Raw genomic sequence first — 20083 nt, forward strand, 5'->3', positions numbered from 1 at the left:
TCTCTCTCTCTCTCTCTCTCTCTCTCTCTCTCTCTCTCTCTCTCTCTCTCTCTCTCTCTCTCTCTCTCTCTCTCTCTCTCTCTCTCTCTCTCTCCTCCATCTCTTTTTCTCTTTGAAAGCATTGGAAATTTTGCTCATCTTTCAGTATTGACCAAATGGGCATTTTTTTGTTTTTTGTTTTGTTTTTTATTTGAGCAGTCTTTGAAAATACAAACGCTTTTTTATGTCCTTTGAAAAGGACCGATAATTCTGTAATGCTAACAATTTTTTTTTCATCCTTTTAGTTCTGTGATTGACTTTTCATTAAAAGCATAAATCCAAGCTAAATGTATTTGGGTTCTATGATGGTATTAATGTAGAAATAAATGAAAATTTTTGGCTTTGGTATAAACTGGAATTTTTTATTTCATATGGTAAATTGTATTGGGCAAGCATTTATTTTTGGTACACTATTTCTTTCTACATTTGACAAATTTCTGTCCTCACAGTCCCTCTGTCTCTATCCTTTCTTTTTTCCCTCCTTTCTCCAAATCTCTTAATTTCTCTTTATCTTTTCATTGTCTCTGTCTGAATCTTTCTCTCAGTCCCTCTCTTTCCTATTCTCTCCATTTATCATAATTACCATTAACATACTTTATAACATGCAAGTTAAATATAATGGTACAAAACCAGTGTTTTTGCTATAAAATAAATATTTGTACATCTTCTCTGTGTCTGTTTCTGTCTGTCTTTTCTGCATCTCTCTCTCTCTGCAGTTATAAATGCAGGAATGAGGAAGTTCTATCTGCAGGCTAACGATCAGCAGGACCTGGTGGAGTGGATCAGTGTCCTGAACAATGCAACCAAGATTACAGTGAGACACACACACACACACACACACACACACACACACACACACACATACACACACACACACACACACACACACACACACACACACACACACACACACACACACACACACACACACACACACCTTTCAAAACGAACTCTCAAAACTGAGCCTATCAGCCACTGTGGGTTGTATTGTTTGCTTTGAGATACTACCTGGTGTCATCGGCGTTCACTCAAAGCAAGTATGACTGTCCTCTCTGTTCCTCTACTTGTGGGTCTTCAGATTGCTGTAGAGGCTGAGCCACGATCCACATACTTTGGTGCAGTGTGGACAGGGGAAAGTGGTGGTTGTTGGTGGTGGTTGAGCCTTTTTCTCTCTCTCCTTGTGGTGCTGTCACTTTTTCTGTGCAGCACAGTAGAGTTCAATTTCATGACGTCCAGCTCTTTCCTGCATGGATTTCTTCCAGGAGCGCCTATCCAGTGCAGTGTGTTCCCAGTTGCTCAAAGTGATGTTGAATTTCTTCAGACTGGTCTTGATATTGTTCTTGAAACATTTCTTTTGCCCACCAGGAGCTCACTGACCTTCCTTCAGCTGAGAATACAGGATCTGTTTTGGGAGACGTGTGTTGGACATGCGGATGACATGGCCTGTCCGTTGGAGTTGGTGCTGCATTGTTGTGGTGGTGGTGCTAGTCATGTTGGCTTCTTCCAGAGCGGTGATGTTGGTGCGTCTGTCCTTCCAGCTGATTCTCATTGTCTTTTGACTCTGCTCCATACAGCTGGGTGGGGAGAACAAAAACTCTATAGACCAGGAGTTTGGTTTGGGCCTTTAGATCTTGCTCTTCAAAGATTTTTCCTGAGTCCGGCATAAGCACCACTGGCACAACACAGGCAATGGTTGACCTCAGATCTGATCTCAGCTTTTGAGGTGAGAAGGCTGCCAAGCAAGGGGAAATGATCGATGTTTTTAAGAATTTTGTTGTCCACTTTTATGGTGGGCTGAGTAGATGGCTGGTTGGGTGGAGGTTGACATAGGACCTGGGTCTTCTTGATGTTTAATGCTACACTCAGGCCTCTGTATCCCTTGGCAAAGGCATTCAGAATATCCTGGAGGTTTTCTGCGGAGTGTGCTGCGATGGCATTGTCATCTGCATACTGAAGCTACATGATGGTGATGTTGCAGACTATGCTCTTGGCCTTGAACCGATTAAGGTTGAAGAGCCTGCCATCAGTTCTGTATAGGATTGGGATCCCCCGTGACAGCTCTTCACCAATGAGGTGGAGTATGGCAGCACTAAAGATGACTTAACAGGGTGGGTGCAATGATACATCCCTGTTTGACCCTGTTTCCACAGTGAAGGGCTCTGACTCAGAGCTGCTGTTGCTGAGCACTGTGACTGACATGCCGTCATGTAGAAGCCTCAGTATTCTGATGTATTTGTTAGGGCAGCCATATCTTGATATTATGCTCCACAGAGCCTGACGGTCTACTGAGTCAAAAGCTTTTGTCAGGTCTATAAAAGCCATGTACAAAGGCTGCCTTTGTTCATGGCATTTTTCCTGGAGTTGGCATGCTCTAAATATCATGTCTGCTGTACCTGCGAGGACCGGAGCAAGGACTTTGTTGTTGACAGGAGTGAGATGCCCCTGTAGTTTTAAAATTTTGCTTTTGTCCCCTTTCTTGAATATGGCCACTATTAGAGCATCCCTGAGCTCTGAGGAAAGTTCTTTTTCCCAGACCCTGAGGAGGAAGGCATGGATGTGGTACAGGAGCTCTGGTCCACCTTCCTTTAAGATCTCAGCTGGGATCTCATCTGGACCTGCGGCCTGGTTCTTCTTAAGGCTCCTGATGGCATCCTGAACCTCTTTCATGGTGGAAGGTTCCCAAGTGTCTTCTCTGATGGGACTCTGGGGAATGTGGCTGGAAATGTCTGCTTCAGCTGTGCTGTTACAGTTGAGGAGTTCCTGGAAGTGCTCCTTCCATTGGGCGCTAATGGACTCGTTGTCCTTCAGCCTCTCCTGCCCGTCCTTTGAGTGCAGGGGGTTTAAGCTGCGGTTGCTTGGACCATAGACAGCCTTAGCAGCACTGAAAAAGCCACTAGTGTCACCCAAGTCTGCCAGTCGCTGGATTTCCAGAGCCTTTTCTGTCCACCAAGAGTTCTTAAGCTCCCTCACCCATCTCTGGATGTTCACCTTGGCTCTGGAGTGAGCTATTCTTTTAGCCTTGCAGGTTACATCATTTTGCCAGACATGAAAGGCTTTCCTTTTCTTGGAGGTTAGCTGTTCTATCTCTGTGTCATTCTCATCAAACCAGTCCTGGTGTTTTCTGGACTTGTATCTCAATGTCATCAGCATATTCCTGTTGGAGGGTTTTCCCAAGAGAGGGCTGAAGTTGCTGCTGGGTGGTAGTTTCATTCAGTCTTTCAAGGTTCAGTCTTGGCTGGATCTGCTTCTTTTGAACCCTCCTCTTCCTCTTGAGTTTGATGGACATCCTGGAGCAGATGAAGTGATGATCCGTCCAGCAGTCATCTGCATCGATCATGGCCCTTGTGATGTTCACGTCACGCCGATCCCTGGTTCGTACAATGACATAGTCAAGGAGATGCCGCATCTCCTTGTGTGTTTGTGGGTGCTTAGAAAGCAGTTTTCTGTTATTTATGATATGGTGTTATGATACTGATACGCTATTGCTCTTTTGTTTTTGTTGTTGTTATGTGTTTTATAGGTGCCAAAGTCAGGGGACAGTCAGGCCAGTTCAGAAACTCCTCAAGACATACTGGGAGCCATGAAACAGGTCTCCTATAAGACTGAGATTATTGGAGGCGTCCCTATTATCACTGCCACACAGGTAACATGGACATAAAAATGCATATGACAACAGACATGTAGTTACACAGATATGAATACAGACATAAAGATGCATGAACGGGGGCGTACGGGTAGTGTAGCAGTCTATCCCGTTGCCTACCAACACGGGGATCGCCAGTTCAAATCTCTGTGTTACCTCCGGCTCGGTTGGGGGTTTCCTACAGACACAATAGGCCGTGTCTGCGGGTGGGAAGCCGGATATGAGTATGTGTCTTGGTCGCTGCACTAGCGCCTCCTCTGGTCAGTAAGGGTGCCTGTTCAGGGGGGAGGGGGAACTGGGGGGAATAGTGTGATCCTCCCACGCGCTACGCTGCCCTGGCGAAACTCCTCACTGTCAGGTGAAAAGAAGCAGCTGGCGACTCCACATGTGTCAGAGGAGGCATGTGGTAGTCTGCAGCCCTCCCCGGATCAGCAGAGGGGGTGGAGCAGCGACCGGAACGGCTCGGAAGAGTGAGGTAATTGGCCAAGTACAATTGGGGAGAAAAAGGGGTAAAATTCAAAAAACAAAAAAATAATAATTAAAAAAATGCATGAACACGCACACATACACAGACACAAATTAATGCAAAAATGCAGGAACACAGAGCTACACACAGATACACACACACACACAAATCACACACACACACGCACATGCACACACACGTGCACTCTATTCAGTAAATTCCAGTTCGTAAAACAGAAGGGTCCCTATTATTATTGCCCACTTTCTCGCCATCTCCTCTCCTTCCAAAATGTCAGTACCACTTGCTCTCTACAGTTTGCTGTCATCTGTCGTATTAATAGCCATTTGCAGTTACAGGGCGCTATGACAAGTCCTGTCCTGTCTGCCCGTGTGTGCAATCTGTATTGGTATGCAGGCCAAGCCATGGTACTCAACAAGTGTTAAAGTTACTTCTCTCACCTGAATTTAATAGACCCCTGGCCTCTCTTAAGTCCTTCTGTTTTTTTCTTTTTCTTCTCTTCTACTCCACTCCATTTTATGATATTCTACCATGTTCAAGTTTGTACTCTTTGCTGGTATTTTAGTTCATGTTCTTTCCCAGTGTGACAGAAAAGCCTTGAAAATATTTGTACAAGTCATGAGAAATTTATCTATATCTGATACCTTGTTTATAAAATAAGAAAAGCTTTTTGAACTTGGGCTGTAGAAGATTATCTTTCTCTTATCTTTCTCTGTTATGCGGCACTGCTAAGAGTTAACGCTATTAACCTCCAACTCACTGTGGAATGTCCTGTTTAAAGAAGATGCATAGGCCAACAAACTCATCATTTCTAAAACCACTTCTTAAAACATGCTTTTTTAGACCCGCTTTGTTTTTTTAAATATGATTTATTTGTCGAACCTTCAACACAAAAAACACGCATACTACATAAACCCTCGCATGTATAACTGAGTAAATGAAATATAAGAACATCTGTAGAATGTAGAATGAGGTAAACATTGGCAGAGGTTGTGTAATGATACTAAGACGAGGGTAAAATCAACATCACAGCCACAAGACAAAAAACAAAGAAAACAAAAATATAAAATTACATCCAATATACAAGACATTTTTGAGACAATAACATACTAGACATACTGTGTGCTACTGGCATGGGGAAAACAGGAGTTGGTCAGGAGATGCAGGATATAGGTGCAGTACGGGGGGGGGGGGGGGTGCTCAGCCAATGGGGAGAGCATCCAGCCTAAGGGACCCGACATGTTCTAAGAAGGGTTGCCAAATTTTAGAAAAATTTACGTTAGAGCATGCAAGGGATTGAGCTGGTAGGCAAGAGGAATCACAGGTAGTTTTTTCAAAAAATAAGTTTTTATTTACCCAAAACCATTCCCCCGTGATAACAAAAAGCTCTTGGCCCGTAAAAGAGGTCAACTAAACAGAACTTACCTCATATCATGCAAAAGTAAGGAACTGAACATAACAAACTCAGCATACCAAACTGAACACAATGGGGAACATATATATACTGGCTGGTCAGACCATTTTGAAACAAAAGGGGTAATGCACAAACAGCACTCTACCAACTCAACTACAAATAACAAGAAAACAGGACAATTCTTCAATAAGTTAACCCATTTAAATAGTAACCAGAGCATAAGAACCAAAAGCTAACATTTTCTAAAGAAACAAACAAAATATCTAAATTAAGAATAACATTCCCCCCTATGACATAGTGGGTAGTTGGTAGAGCCCCATTGGCCACCCTGTATTTAACAGCTCTGCTCTGTGGAGCACATCTTTTACTCAGGCTTGACAAGATGTCCTCCAGCAGTGGCAACCAGCAGCGGCACCCCCAGCACTGGTAACTCAACAACTGAAAACTAAAACAAAATGAGCTACAAATGTGTGGCTGCGAGTGCAGCCATCACAGAGTAACAAAGGGAGTATTTAATTTTATCTAATTTCACAAAGGAGGGGCATCCTTTATCCAATAGATATGAGAGGGGAAATGAGGACTCTTCAGGGCATCAGAATAACACGCCTCACTAGCAATGTGAGAAAAGCTACAAGTTCAATGAAATAGGATGGCAGTGAATGGTCAGTGGGTAGGACACCAAACAGGCCAACTAAGGCTGAGGGGTGGATGTTAACAAAACTTTTAAGTCTCCAACTGTCCAATGGACAAACTGAACAGACTTTATTTACTGACTTTAATTGAACATTTTCACAAAAATCTTGCCAAGGTCTTGATTGGTACAGCCCTGTGCAGACTTCGTTGAAGACACCGAAGGGGTAAGCGAGCAGGAGCACTCATTAAACTGCGACAGCAGGGATTTCGAACCGCCCCCCCGTCAATCAATCGGGTGAATTTAGACTCTCTGGCCAACAAGATGGACAAACTGCTACTCCTAAATGGAAAAACTCAGACTTTTCCAGATCTGCCACCCTGTGCCTCACTGAAACCTGGCTTAGTGAGCATATCACGAACAGTACACTTCATCTGCCACAGTTCCAACTCCTCCAGGCAGACCGTGATATGGAGCTATCAGGAAAAAAAAAATGGGGTGGCGGCAAATGCTTCAACATAAACAAAGGTTGGTGTACGGATGTCACAGTGTTGAAGAAATCATGCAGACCTCACTCAGAGATCTTTTTTCATTGACTGTAAACCATTCTATTCACCGTGGGAATTTTCATCATTTATTCTGGTCGGAGTCTATATCCCACCCCAGGCCTGTGTTAAAGAGGGTTTAAAACACCTGGGTGATCAAATTAAAAACATGGAGTGCAAATATCCAGACTCCCTACTCATTATCCTTGGGGATTTTAACGGAGCAAAAAAAATGAAACTGCCGAAATACAGATAGCATGTTAAATGTCTCACCAGGGACAAAAACACTTTGGATCATTGCTGCACAATAGTAAATATAATACCTATCGCTCTGTCCCCCATGCAGCCCTGGGACTTTGTGATCACTGTCTGATTCATCTTATCCCAACCTACAGGCAGAAACTAACATCTGTAAAGCCTGTGGTTAAAACTGAGGAAATGGACCAATGAGTCAAAACTGGAGCTTCGGGCCTGCCTCGACTGCACTAATTGGAGTGTTTTTGAGGCTGCATCTACAGACCTGGACGAACTTACTGATACTGTGAGATCTCACATCATCTTTTGTGAGGACATGTGTGCCCACCAAACCCTTCTGTACCTTTAACAACAATAAGCCCTGGTTCTCAGCTAAAGTCAGGCAGCTTCATCAGGCCAAAGAGGAAGCCTACAGGAGTAGAGATAGGATCCGGTACAACAAAGCCAGGAATACACTCACAAAGGAGATCAGAGTGGAAAAAAAGGTGCTACTCTGAAAAGTTGAAAAACAGGTTTTCTGCCAACGACCCAGCATCAGTCTGGAGAGGTTGGAAAGACATTACCAACTACAGGAGACCATCCCCCCACACTGCAGGGAACAATTGGCTGATTATTTAAATGGGTTTTACTGCAGGTTTGGTAAGCAAACTTTCAACCCCTCATCCTCTCTGGCCACAATACACAACCAACTGCACTCCCTGCCAGCCACTCCCTATCGAATCCCCACCCGCACTCAGAATCTGTGTTGCAGACGTGCACCAGCTCTCCCAGAGACCGAAGACCAGAAAGAACCGGCTCTGGATGGCGTATCACCCTCCTGTCTTAAAGTCTGTCCTGACCAGCTGGCCGCCATTTTTACACTGATCCTCAACAGATCATTGGAGCTATGTGAAGGCCCCTCCTGCTTCAAGAGCTCCATTATCATCCTGGTCCCCAAGCAACCTCATATCACAGGATTAAATGACTACAGGCCCATTGCCCTTATGTCTGTGGTCATGAAATCCTTCGAAAGACTGGTGTTGGCCCACCTGAAGGAAATCGCAGGCCCCCTGCTCAACCCCCTGCAGTTTGCCTACTGAGCAAACAGGTCAGTGGATGATGCCGTCAACACGGGATTGCACTATATCTTCCAACACCTCAACTCCCCAGGGACATACTACACAAGGGTCCTGTTTGTGGACTTCAGCTTAGCATTCAACACCATGATCCCAGATATCCTCTACTCCAAACTCACCCAGCTCACTGTACCAGCTCCCATCTGCCAGTGGATTAAAACTTTCTGACAGACAGGAGGCAGCTGGTGAGACTGGGGAAAAAGTAACATCCATCACCTGGACAGTCAGCACTGGCGCCCCCCAGGGATGTGTGCTCTCCCCTCTAATCTTCTCCCTCTACACAAATGACTGCACCTCAGGAGAACCATCTGTTAAACTACTGAAGTTTGCAGATGACATAACAATCGTTGGCCTTATCTGGGATGATGACGAGTCTACATATAGATGGGAGGTTGATTAGCTGACTCTCTGATGTAGCCATAACAACCTGGAGCTGAACATGCTCAAAACAGTGGAGATGGCAGTGGACTTCAGGAGGAGTCCCCCAACACTACGGTGAAAACCTACAGATTTCTGGGTTCCACAATCTCCCAGAACCTAAGGTGGGCATCCAACATAAACACAACCATCAAAAAGGCCCAGCAGAGGATTTACTTTCTCCGCCAGCTCAAGAAATTCAACCTGCCTCCGGAACTGTTGATTCAGTTCTACACTGCAATAATCCAGTCTGTCCTCTGCACATCCATCACTGTCTGGTTTGTTTCGGCCACCAAACAGGACAGGGACAGGCTACAACAGGGCTGCAGAGAAAATCATTGGTGCCAATCTGCCCCCCATTCAGCACCTATACACCTCCAGAGTCAGGAAACGGGCAGGCAACATCACTGCAGACTAATCACACCCTGGTCACAACCTGTTCCAACTCCTCCCCTCTGGCAGGTGCTACAGAGGGCTGTACCGCAAAACAACCACATATAAAAACAGTTTCTTTCTGCGGGCTGTCATTCAAATGAATGCTCAACACTGTCAATCCAACCATTTTGTATATACTTTACTCAAGGCTCAGCGTTTTCAGTTTTTACTGATTTTCACCGAAAAATACCCAGATTTTTTAAAAGGAGCAGATCGGTTTACTTGTGTTGTACTCTCCTGCCTAGGTCCTTACTCAGATATGCGTTGCTTTGAATGAAAGTCTCCGCTAAATGAAATTGTAATTAAGCACCTAAAAAGGTTTTTGACCTGGTTTTACATGGATCTAATGTCTTCGATTCTAGCCACCATTTTGTATCGAGTTTTTTTTTTATCTAATATGTTTTCTTTTTTTTAATGTTACCATTTTGTCCAAAATTTAAATTCTTCTTTTACACGTTTGAGTTTTTAATGTTATGTCCCTTTCAAAAGTGCTTTGTAAATGTTTTAATGATTTCAAATCAAGTGTCCTTCAGTACCAGTAAAACTGCTGCGTATTTTACTTTCATCAGTCCTGGCAGATAGCACCAGCACCCACGCTTAGATCATGGAGATAATGATAAAATCTTTCCCTGGAAACCACTTGTGTGTGCTTGTGTGTGTGTGTGTGTGTGGTAGGAGCAAGGGGAAGGGCAGAATGGGGCGGAGCGAGGTGGTCTGAGGCGAGGACAAAATCAGCTACCCTACTTCCTGTCCCGAGGTATGCAGGACCATGCTGTCATCAAAGCTGGCTTCTGTGTCAAACAGGGAGCTGTGGTGAGTACTCACAGTATGTCTCTATCTCTCCCGGTCCAGTATCAAGGCATGTATTATCATATATATATATATATATATATATTATATTCTGAATATATTACATTGCAAACCATTTACCCACTCGACCACACCCTCTCCCCCTCTCTCTCTCTCTCTCTCTCTCTCACTTACTCACTTACACACACACACACACACACACACACATACTGCAGACCACAACACACCCCAGGCATGCACAGACTTGTCCCCCCGAACCACATACACTCAGAGACTCAAACACTATATCATTCACAGACTTACGCACACGCTTATGAACACATATTTGTCAGTCTTTTCCAAAGACTGTGAGTCAGAACTATGTCCTAAGTACAAAAACACAAAAAGCAAGCAGTTGTATCTTCTGTTGACTTGTAACACAGTCAGCACATATACACGCACATGCATCACATTACACACATGATAATTGGTACATTCGGCACATAGCAATCAAATATACTCTAAAGCACAGTTAAGGAGGCATTCAGTTAAAAGTTGGTTTTCACCACAGGCAGACAGAACAGCAAAAATATCCATCCTAATCAGTCATTTGGTCTGGTAATCTGTCTCAAAGTGTTATTATTCTGAAAATAAGTGAAATATTCTTACTTTTACTCCCTTTTCTCTCATTTCCGGATTTTTTCTAAAAGTGAATCAGTGAATTGACCCTTCACTCTGGAAAATTCTTAAAACAAGTTGATTGAATTTGAAAACAAGTGAGATCATGGGTCCTTTTCGTAGATTTTCTCACTTGTGAGTGGTCTATTCCATTACCTACCAACACAGAGATCGCCGGTTTGAATCCCCGTGTTACCTCTGGCTTGGTTGGGCATCTCTAGAGACACAATTGGCCGTGTCTGCAGGTGGGAAGCCGGATGTGGGTATGTGTTCTGGTCGCTACACTAACGCCTCCTCTGGTCTGTCGGGGCGCCTGTTCAGGGGGAAGGAGGAACTGGGGGAATAGCGTGATCCTCCCACGTGCTACATCCCCCTGGCGAAACGCCTCACTGTCAGGTGAAAAGAAGCGGCTGGTGACTCCACATGTATCAGAGGAGACGTGGTAGTCTGCAGCCCTCCCCGGATCGGCAGAGGGGGTGGAGCAGCGACCAGGAGGGCTCAGAAGAGTCGGGTAATTGGCCGGATACAAATGGAAGAAAAAGAGGGGGGGGGAATCCAAACAAAAAAGAAAAGAATGAATACTATATACAGAGACCCTGAAGACTACATACTCTATGCATGCTCAATAATCCAGGTAAAGAAATCACAAAAAGTTGAATCAGTTCAGTTCAGTCACAGCATATTAAGATAGTGACAGATGTACTCTGGGTTCAGGGATGGTCGTTCCCTCTTCACATAGATGGCCTCTTAGACTTTCCGTTCAAACCGGCGTTCCTCCCTATAAAGGATGTGCACATCCTCATACAATGCTGTAATTGCAACCATTCCTAAATCCTCTGTGAATAGTACACATGGCCATTGTAACTCTATTTAATGGTCATGGTAATTTGCACATGAAATTGATCGTTAGTTTCAGTCGTTATGCCACTGTATTGTTTGTAAGGGTGGGGATACCTGCAGTCAGTTGAGACTGAAGAGGTCACTTAGATGAGTGATGAAACGTTTCTCTCAATAAACGTTGTGTCCAGATGAACTGATTCAACTTTCTGTGACTACATACTTAATATTAATACTAAATTAAATGTCTCACTAAGATGGCTATATTTTTTTCCATGCTAATGTTATATCCTGTTTCATGGTCCTCTGACTCAGATGAAGAACTGGAAGAGAAGGTACTTCCTGCTAGATGAAAATGCTGTCAGCTACTTCAAATCTGATGTGGTGAGTCACACAAAATAGACACTACATACCTAACATTCCGCTAACCTTAACCTTAATGACAAATCTTAAGCCTTGTGTCTAAACAAGTTACCGGAGGAAGTTTCTCACAAGTCATCACTTATCAGGGTTTGTGATCCTTAACCATGAGAGTTATTCCCAAACATTTTACTTCTATTTTTGGGAAAGATGTATTTTGAATTTCATCACATGGTCCGGGCTATGCATTATTTCAAATATCTACTATTTACTACTATCTACTATTCTAATCTTGTCAATAATTTCATTTCTCATATCATTTTTCATATAACAGTGTAGATCTTCTGTTGGATAATGAATGCTAAGCTGTCACCCACACACAAAGCAGCAGTGAATCAGAATTACACTACCGTACAAAAGTTTGGGATCACCCAAACAATTTTGTGTTTTCCATGAAAAGTCACACTTATTCACCACCATATGTTGTGAAATGAATAGAAAATAGAGTCAAGACATTGACAAGGTTAGAAATAATGATTTGTATTTGAAATAAGATTTTTTTTACATCAAACTTTGCTTTCGTCAAAGAATCCTCCATTTGCAGCAATTACAGCATTGCAGACCTTTGGCATTCTAGCTGTTAATTTGTTGAGGTAATCTGGAGAAATTGCAGCCCACGCTTCCAGAAGCAGCTCCCACAAGTTGGATTGGTTGGATGGGCACTTCTTTGAGCAGATTGAGTTTCTGGAGCATCACATTTGTGGGGTCAATTAAACGCTCAAAATGGCCAGAAAAAGAGAACTTACATCTGAAACTCGACAGTCTATTCTTGTTCTTAGAAATGAAGGCTATTCCATGCGAGAAATTGCTAAGAAATTGAAGATTTCCTACACCGGTGTGTACTACTCCCTTCAGAGGACAGCACAAACAGGCTCTAACCAGAGTAGAAAAAGAAGTGGGAGGCCGCGTTGCACAACTGAGCAAGAAGATAAGTACATTAGAGTCTCTAGTTTGAGAAACAGACGCCTCACAGGTCCCCAACTGGCATCTTCATTAAATAGTACCTGTTAGAGCCTGTTTGTGCTGTCCTCTGAAGGGAGTAGTACACACCGGTGTAGGAAATCTTCAATTTCTTAGCAATTTCTCGCATGGAATAGCCTTCATTTCTAAGAACAAGAATAGACTGTCGAGTTTCAGATGAAAGTTCTCTTTTTCTGGCCATTTTGAGCGTTTAATTGACCCCACAAATGTGATGCTCCAGAAACTCAATCTGCTCAAAGAAGTGCCCATCCAACCAATCCAACTTGTGGGAGCTGCTTCTGGAAGCGTGGGGTGCAATTTCTCCAGATTACCTCAACAAATTAACAGCTAGAATGCCAAAGGTCTGCAATGCTGTAATTGCTGCAAATGGAGGATTCTTTGACGAAAGCAAAGTTTGATGTAAAAAAAATCTTATTTCAAATACAAATCATTATTTCTAACCTTGTCAATGTCTTGACTCTATTTTCTATTCATTTCACAACATATGGTGGTGAATAAGTGTGACTTTTCATGGAAAACACGAAATTGTTTGGGTGATCCCAAACTTTTGAACAGTAGTGTAGTTGTTGGCCACAATCAACTGCTGAGCATGGCATCTGCGATTCCCTGACCCCTCTGGGCTAGCGTACGTCCTCACTTACACACACACACACATATGCGCACACACACGCACGCGCACATGCACGCACACAGACACACACGTATAACACCATCTAATAAGCTGTGTACTCATGGGACACCTAGATGTAGACACACACAAATGGAAAGCCGGAAATACCACCCCTCACACATACACACACAAACACACACACACACACACACAAATGGATATACAGCCCTTCACACCAGTTGCTTGCTCGCTTGCTGGTTGTCCATCGTATCGATGATGACCATCTTCTCCTATTTGTGAGTCCTTTGGTGGCTGAATAGTCCGATCCTGGATGCACAGTTGCGGATGCAGACCGGGCATGTAAAAGTGGTGCTGGGGGGGGGGGGGTTAGCTTTGCGTGCATGCCTCTTCACACACTTTGCTACACAGTGTTGTGTGTGCTGGTTTTCCATGTACTTCACTCCCTGTGAGACGTGAGAGTGCCAGATGGTGCGGCAGGAGGCAAGTTCCTCCAAAAAAGAGGGGTCAGTCTGGCATCTTTTCAGCGTGGTCTTCATTTGGTCTTTGAACTGCTTCTTCTGCCCACCAGCAGTGCGTTGACCAAGGTGTAGTTGGCCGTAGAGGACTTTACGTGGGAGTCGTTGGCTGTGCATTAGAAAGGCATGCCCAAGCCACCTGAGTAGATGTTGGTTTAGGGTAGACTCCATGTGGCAACTGCCAGCCCGTTCCAACACCTCTGTGTGTGGCACTCTGTCCTCCCAAGTAATGCCGAGGATCCTTTGGAGACATCTCACATGGAAGGCCTCCAGGCTTCTGGGATGGTGGCTGTAGATAGTCCATGCCTCACATCCATAGAGTAGTGTGGAGATGCACACTGCTCTGTAAACAAGCACACTGGTGTGGAGACTGAGGTTGGTGTTCTGCCTCAGAGCGGAGGTCTTGCCATTTTTTCTTGAGAGGTTGGGATAGCGGGTTGCTGAGGGCAGCTCTGTGTGCCTTATGCACATTGTCCAGGAGGGTGGAGATCGTTCTGGCATTGTCATCAAACCAGTCCTGATGTTTCTTGGTTTTGAAGCCATTGGATTGGGCTGCATTGTCAAAGAGGGTGGTGCTCAGAGAGGTCCACTTCTCATCCATCCCAGACTCTGAGTTGATCAGCTGTTCAATGTCAATTAACTTGTCGGCTAGAGAATGACGGAAGGTGTTTCGGGTGTCACTGTTGGAGAGTCTGGCGCAGTGGAGTGGGTTTTTTATTTGGACCAAGCTTGGCATCTCAAGGGTCAGACATGCACTCTGACTTTTGTCAGGATCATGCGGTGGTCTGTCCAGCAGTCTGCTCCTTGCAAAGTTCTCGTAAGGAGCGTGTCTCTAAAATCAGTCCACCTCACGATAGCATAATCAAACAGGTGCCAGTGCTGGGATCTGGGATGCATTCAGGATGCCTTGTATTTATTATTTTGTTGGAAAATAGTATTTGTGATAGTGAGGTCATATTCCAAGCACAGACTAAGAACTCTTACGCCATTGGGATTGACTTTTCCAATGCCATTGGCGCCAATCACTCTTCTAATTTTGCATGTTCTTTCCAACTCGTGCATTAAAATCACCAAGCAAGATGACTTTGTCGCTTCTTGAGATGTTGATGAGTATATCATTGAGTTCCTGGTAGAAGGGTTCTTTCTCTTCACCATGGAATGGTAAAGTTGGAGCGTAGGCACTTATCAGGGTGATGTATCAGCATTTTGTGAAGGGGTATGCGGAGGGGTATGCATCAGCCGTTCACTAATGCCCACTGGTGTTTCTTCGAGTTTGGGTAAGAGACGGTTCTTGATTGCAAAACCAACTCCATGGATGTGTTGACCTCCTAGGGGGTATCCTTTCCGATAGAATGTATAGCCCTCTCCTACTTCGTTGAGCGAGCCCCCTTCAAGGAGCCTGGTCTCACTGAGTGCCGCCACATCCACACAATAGCACTTCAGCTCACTGGCAATAAGTGCTGTTCTGCGTTGAGGTCGGTCTGTACCTTGGCTGACGTCCAGGAGTGTTCTTATGTTCCATGCTGCAATTCTTAGTGGTATAGTATGTGTTTTTCGACCACATAGTGGAATAGCCCGGCAGGTGCGGTTTCCTGCCCAGGCACAGTGTTGAGTGGGCAATTTTTGGGCCATCTTTTCTAGGCCATTCCCCAAATGGGGTGAGCAGTGCGGTCCCTAAATAGGGCTGCTCAGATGCACAGGGGTCTGCCAGAAACAGCTACCACTCAAGCCCAGCTGCTAACGACCATTGCCCTGTGCCGCTGGCATGCAGAGTTCCAACTAAGTGCTTCCAGTTCTTTCAGACCTGCTCCTGTCACTGGATACTCCATCGCCGCCAGACTTTGTGAGGTCGGGGACTCAGGTAGCAGAAGAACATACCTGCGCAGAGATGGTTTTTAAAGTGGCATGGGGGGTGTGTTTCTCCCAACGCCACTGACTTGATTGTAGAGGAGATGGTTCCAATGGCAAGGGGGACCCCTAGACGACCGGCACCTCCTCACAACTGCAGGAGGCTGCCGGAAATCCAGTTTTTCGGAAACCACCTCGGAGCATGCTGCCACAGCTTGCTTTTCTGTTTGGGTAAGTTCCCTTAGCCTTACGTCTTCCCAAACTCACCCACAAGGTAGCGGGGCAGTGGCTGATAGGTGCCAGGGCATGTCCACCAGGGTTGGCCTGCACACCATATCTCTGGGGCCCACTGCTGCTCTGAAATCCCCTGCCAAGTTAGCCTGGGGCCACAAGACCCCAGTTACCTTGTGTGGCCGCGGGGAGGCCTGGCAGGAGTCTTGGTGAAGGAGGCTATGTACTGGCAAGGGAAGGCTTACATGCTAGGATGCTTCCCTATTCGCCACAAAGGCTAGCCAGCGACAGCGAGCTAAAGGCAGTAGGGTTGAAAGCAGGTTGGAAGAACACATGCACCTTCCCTCCAACTACACGCTGCTGCACTAGACGCATCACAACACCCTGTGGGCAGCCACACTGCCCCCCCCACACACACACACACACAAATGGACAATGGACCCTTCACACCAGTACACACACAGATCAGATCAGATGAGAGCAGAAGAGCCTTGATGCTGTGAATTGTTCCCTGTCCCTCTGTGCTGCTGGTTAATCTCCTAATAAAAAGAGCTTCATCCTGACAGCCTAAGGCAGGCTTAGCACTTGCTATTGGCTCTGGGATTTGGTTACACAAGGATTCCACTCCTATATCTAAGACATTTTCCACATACCACAGTTAGACCGCGCACTGCCATAAACGCTATTTGAGAGAGCACGTTGAAATTATTGTAATTTTATTATTTGATATGGCGTTTATTGTTATAGTTCTTCTGGATTTATCAGATAGCTGGGTTTGTGGTGCTGTGTGTAGGTTTTTGACTGCGTGGTACTAAAGCAACACATTGCCCAAAAAGACTTGCAGAGCTAAATTTTGTTGTAAATATAACTGGTTCCAAATCCTCAGTGCAGATTTCATATTACTAGTATAGTGCCGCCATAATAGTTTTGAGAGTTTTAAGGATGCGCGCACCCATACACACACACACACACACACACAACCCTACATGAAAAGGTGTAACATGATACTTGTACTGCATGTGTTGTGTAAGGAGAAAGGTAGAAAGACAGCCAAACAATTACCGCAATGAAATCGTCAATATAGTTTTGATAACATTTAACAATCACCCTGTTGCAGTGTATGAACCACTGGAAAAGTATACGTTGATACCGGTTAAGTATTTTGATGAAAATCCCCCTGTAAAATATAAAGTGCTTGCTATAGACTTTGTACACACGTATCGCACTCTTCTAAGTATGTTGTGTATCGGGGAGGCTTCGCAAAAGCAGTATTCCTGAGAGCTTGGAAGTATTTAGTGGTATTTACTGTGCGATACAGGCGTGCTATGTATCTGTGTATCTAACCGTCCTTGAGACACAGTTTTCGAACCTAGGGCACAAAACTGACAACTGACATGAAAGACAGAGAGGTGTGTGTGTGTGTGTGTGTGTTTGTGTGTGTGTTTTTGTGTGTATGTGTGTGTGGGAGGGAGACAGAGAGAGAGGCGTGTGTGTGTGTGTGTGTGTGTGTGTGTGTGTGTGTGTGTGTGTGTGTGTGTGAGTGGGAGAGAAGGGGCTTGTATTTCCTGCTAGAACTTGTGCCTCAACATGCAGCAGCATGCGTCCTGAATTCCATTTCATGCGATCCATGTGTGGACAGCTTAGCGTGTTCTAACTGCAATCTGTTTGTGAACATATATGGGTATAACTGATGCGTGCGTGTGTGTGTGTGTGTGTGTGTGTGGTTGTGTGTGCTTGTTGTCTGTTTATGCATTTACAGACAATTATACTGTCATGCGTACAGCTAGTGCAACAGTAGAATATGATGGATCATAAGCATTACTGGACTCCATTGTATGCTGCAGCTAAAACCAGCTACCGAAGCAGTGAGAACCACACTATTTTTGTGTGAGTGCTGTCCTCTCATTTCAGTGCTTTAATCTGTGTAACTCTTGTCCCACAGTCCACTTCTCTGCGTTTTACAGGATACGAGTAGAACAGGCTTCCTATTAAGCTATGATAGCAACAATTGTCTAATGGGATACACAGGACTCCAACTGTGTGCATGTGTTTTTGTGCATGGGTGTGTTTTAGGGCATTTGTGTGTGTGTTTGTGTTTGAGTAGCTGGAGGGTAAGTTTTTTTTAAAAATCTATGTTCATGTATTTGTGTAGGTTGGTTCTGGCTGTTTGTGTTGAGCCTTTTAGTAGCTGAGGGGTAAAATTTTCTGCATGTGTCTGTGTGCTTGGGAATGTGCAGCTTTGTGTGTGGTGTGCATGCGTGAGTGCGCGTGCGTGCGTGTGTGTGTGCGTGTGTTTCCATACATTCACGTCTGTTGTTGTGTATGAACTTGTGTTGATGTAAATGCAGAAGAAAATATTTTTAAAGTTGTTTGCATGCTTATAAGGAGAGAGAGAGAGAGAGAGAGAGAGAGACAGAATCAGGGCATTCACGACTGCTGCATTTTAGTAGTCATCAATCACCTCCAAAAAGTAGTTGAGTAGTCAATTAATCACGGGAGCTATATCATATATATAATTAATATATCATATTATATATATCATATTTATCCTTCTATGAAAGCTGAGGACGGTGATTAATTGCCCCCCCTTACCCATCCCGGATGAGCCCCCAAATTGTTGTAGCCATTACTTAATTCCACTCTGACATTAAATGTCAGAGTGGAATTAAACAGGCACCCGCTTCCGATGTGGGAAGATGGCGGCACGAATTTACGTTCGCAGCGGCCTCTTTATCCACATCTGCGTCTAAGGTTTTGACTTCATTTGATGGCTGGGAGAGCTGGCGCTGGATCGGCTGCGAGAGCTTGGTCTGCTGCGCTGTGCGCCCAGGGACCATGGCCTTGCCCAGAGCTGCACCCGAGGAGGTAACACCGAGGGCGGTCTGACAGGATGTGGAAGCGGGGCAGGCTAAGCTAACTGTTAGCCCATGGAGCCTGGCAGTTCCGCTAACACCGAGGGCGGTCTGGCGGCGGCCTCACCTGGCGTTGACTGTGGTGTTTTTGATGTCGGTTGTGTGGAGTGCGGGGAGGTGTGTCAGGGGTGTCTGGGTGGGAGAGCTGGCGCTGGATCGGCTGGGAGGGCTTGGTCTGCTTTGTTCGCTTGCCACAGGGACCACAGCCCCTGCCTGGAGCTGTGCCCGAGGAGGAAACACTGAGGTTGGACTGACAGGATGCGTAATCGGGGCAGGTTAGGCTAACTGTTAGCCCATGCTGACCAGCAGTTCTGACAGTCATCCTGGCTGGCGTTTGTTCCATTGGACAGTGATTTTTTTTTTTTTTTTTAGTTTGGATATATGTGTTAGTTTGAATATGTGTGTTCTTGTAGTTCTTGAATGTGTTTTTGTCTGTATGTTGCACTGCTGTGGGCTGGGGCAAATAGCATTTTGTTTCATGTCATTTGCGCAAGTACATGAGGTGAAATGACAAATAAAGTGTTCCTGATTCCTGAAATGAGGAGTGAGACAAAAATCTGGCCCTGTGATGGCTTGGTGGTCTTTCCAGGGTGTCTTCCGCCTGGCACTCAATGACTGATGGGATAGGCTCCAGCAACCCTGAGAGCAGGATAAGCGGTTTGGATAATGGATGGATGGATGTTCGTTTAACCAATAACAGTGACCAATTCTCACCACAAAGGTCTCAAATACAAGGGTTAACTAGTGAAGGTGGGACCAACCTGGGGATAGATGAAATAACAGAGTCCTCGATGGCTCTGAAAGGCTGTTTACAAATGAGCCGCGATCTGATTGGAGTAAACCCCCAGCAGGCTTGTCTGAGCCGAAGATTGACTGCAGTAACAACGCGACTGCTTTCTTGTAGGGGCTTCAGTTCAGTTTAACTAGTGCTCATGACTTTCAGCCGAGTGTGTCCATGGCTGTCATGTTGACGGCAGCTTTTGAAAACCTGGAAGCTAAAATCTTAAATTGAATGTTCAGTGCAGTATATAGTCGACTGGTCCTTTTTGTCCCACATTTTCCTACTGAATTTCCCCTCGGGGATGAATAAAGTATTCTGTTTCTGATTCTGATTGTGTAAATTAAATGGTGTCACCAACAAGAAGCATTCACATTTCTTGAGGATATTTATCATGTTGGGAAAAACAGACTAGCAGAGCAGCTAGCATCTAATGAGGTATTTGACATTATATCATTACAAGTTAAATGATTGAATATGAGTCA

The 20083-nt window shown here is 44.9% G+C and overlaps 1 protein-coding gene across 4 annotated transcripts in view; it reads left to right on the forward strand.

The window, feature by feature from the left end:
* The window catches only part of plekha1b (pleckstrin homology domain containing, family A (phosphoinositide binding specific) member 1b), an 85615-nt gene that overhangs the window by 45936 nt on the left and 19596 nt on the right, over positions 1-20083 (forward strand). For all 4 annotated transcript variants that reach the window (XM_056296941.1, XM_056296940.1, XM_056296942.1 and 1 more), the window contains exons 5-8: positions 756-853; positions 3560-3682; positions 9654-9791; positions 11598-11666. In XM_056296941.1, the coding sequence (XP_056152916.1) occupies positions 756-853; positions 3560-3682; positions 9654-9791; positions 11598-11666 (428 nt within the window). The remainder of the gene's footprint in view (positions 1-755; positions 854-3559; positions 3683-9653; positions 9792-11597; positions 11667-20083) is intronic.

The sequence above is a fragment of the Lampris incognitus genome, chromosome 17 (genome assembly GCF_029633865.1).
Source record: "Lampris incognitus isolate fLamInc1 chromosome 17, fLamInc1.hap2, whole genome shotgun sequence".
Classification (NCBI taxonomy): domain Eukaryota; kingdom Metazoa; phylum Chordata; class Actinopteri; order Lampriformes; family Lampridae; genus Lampris; species Lampris incognitus.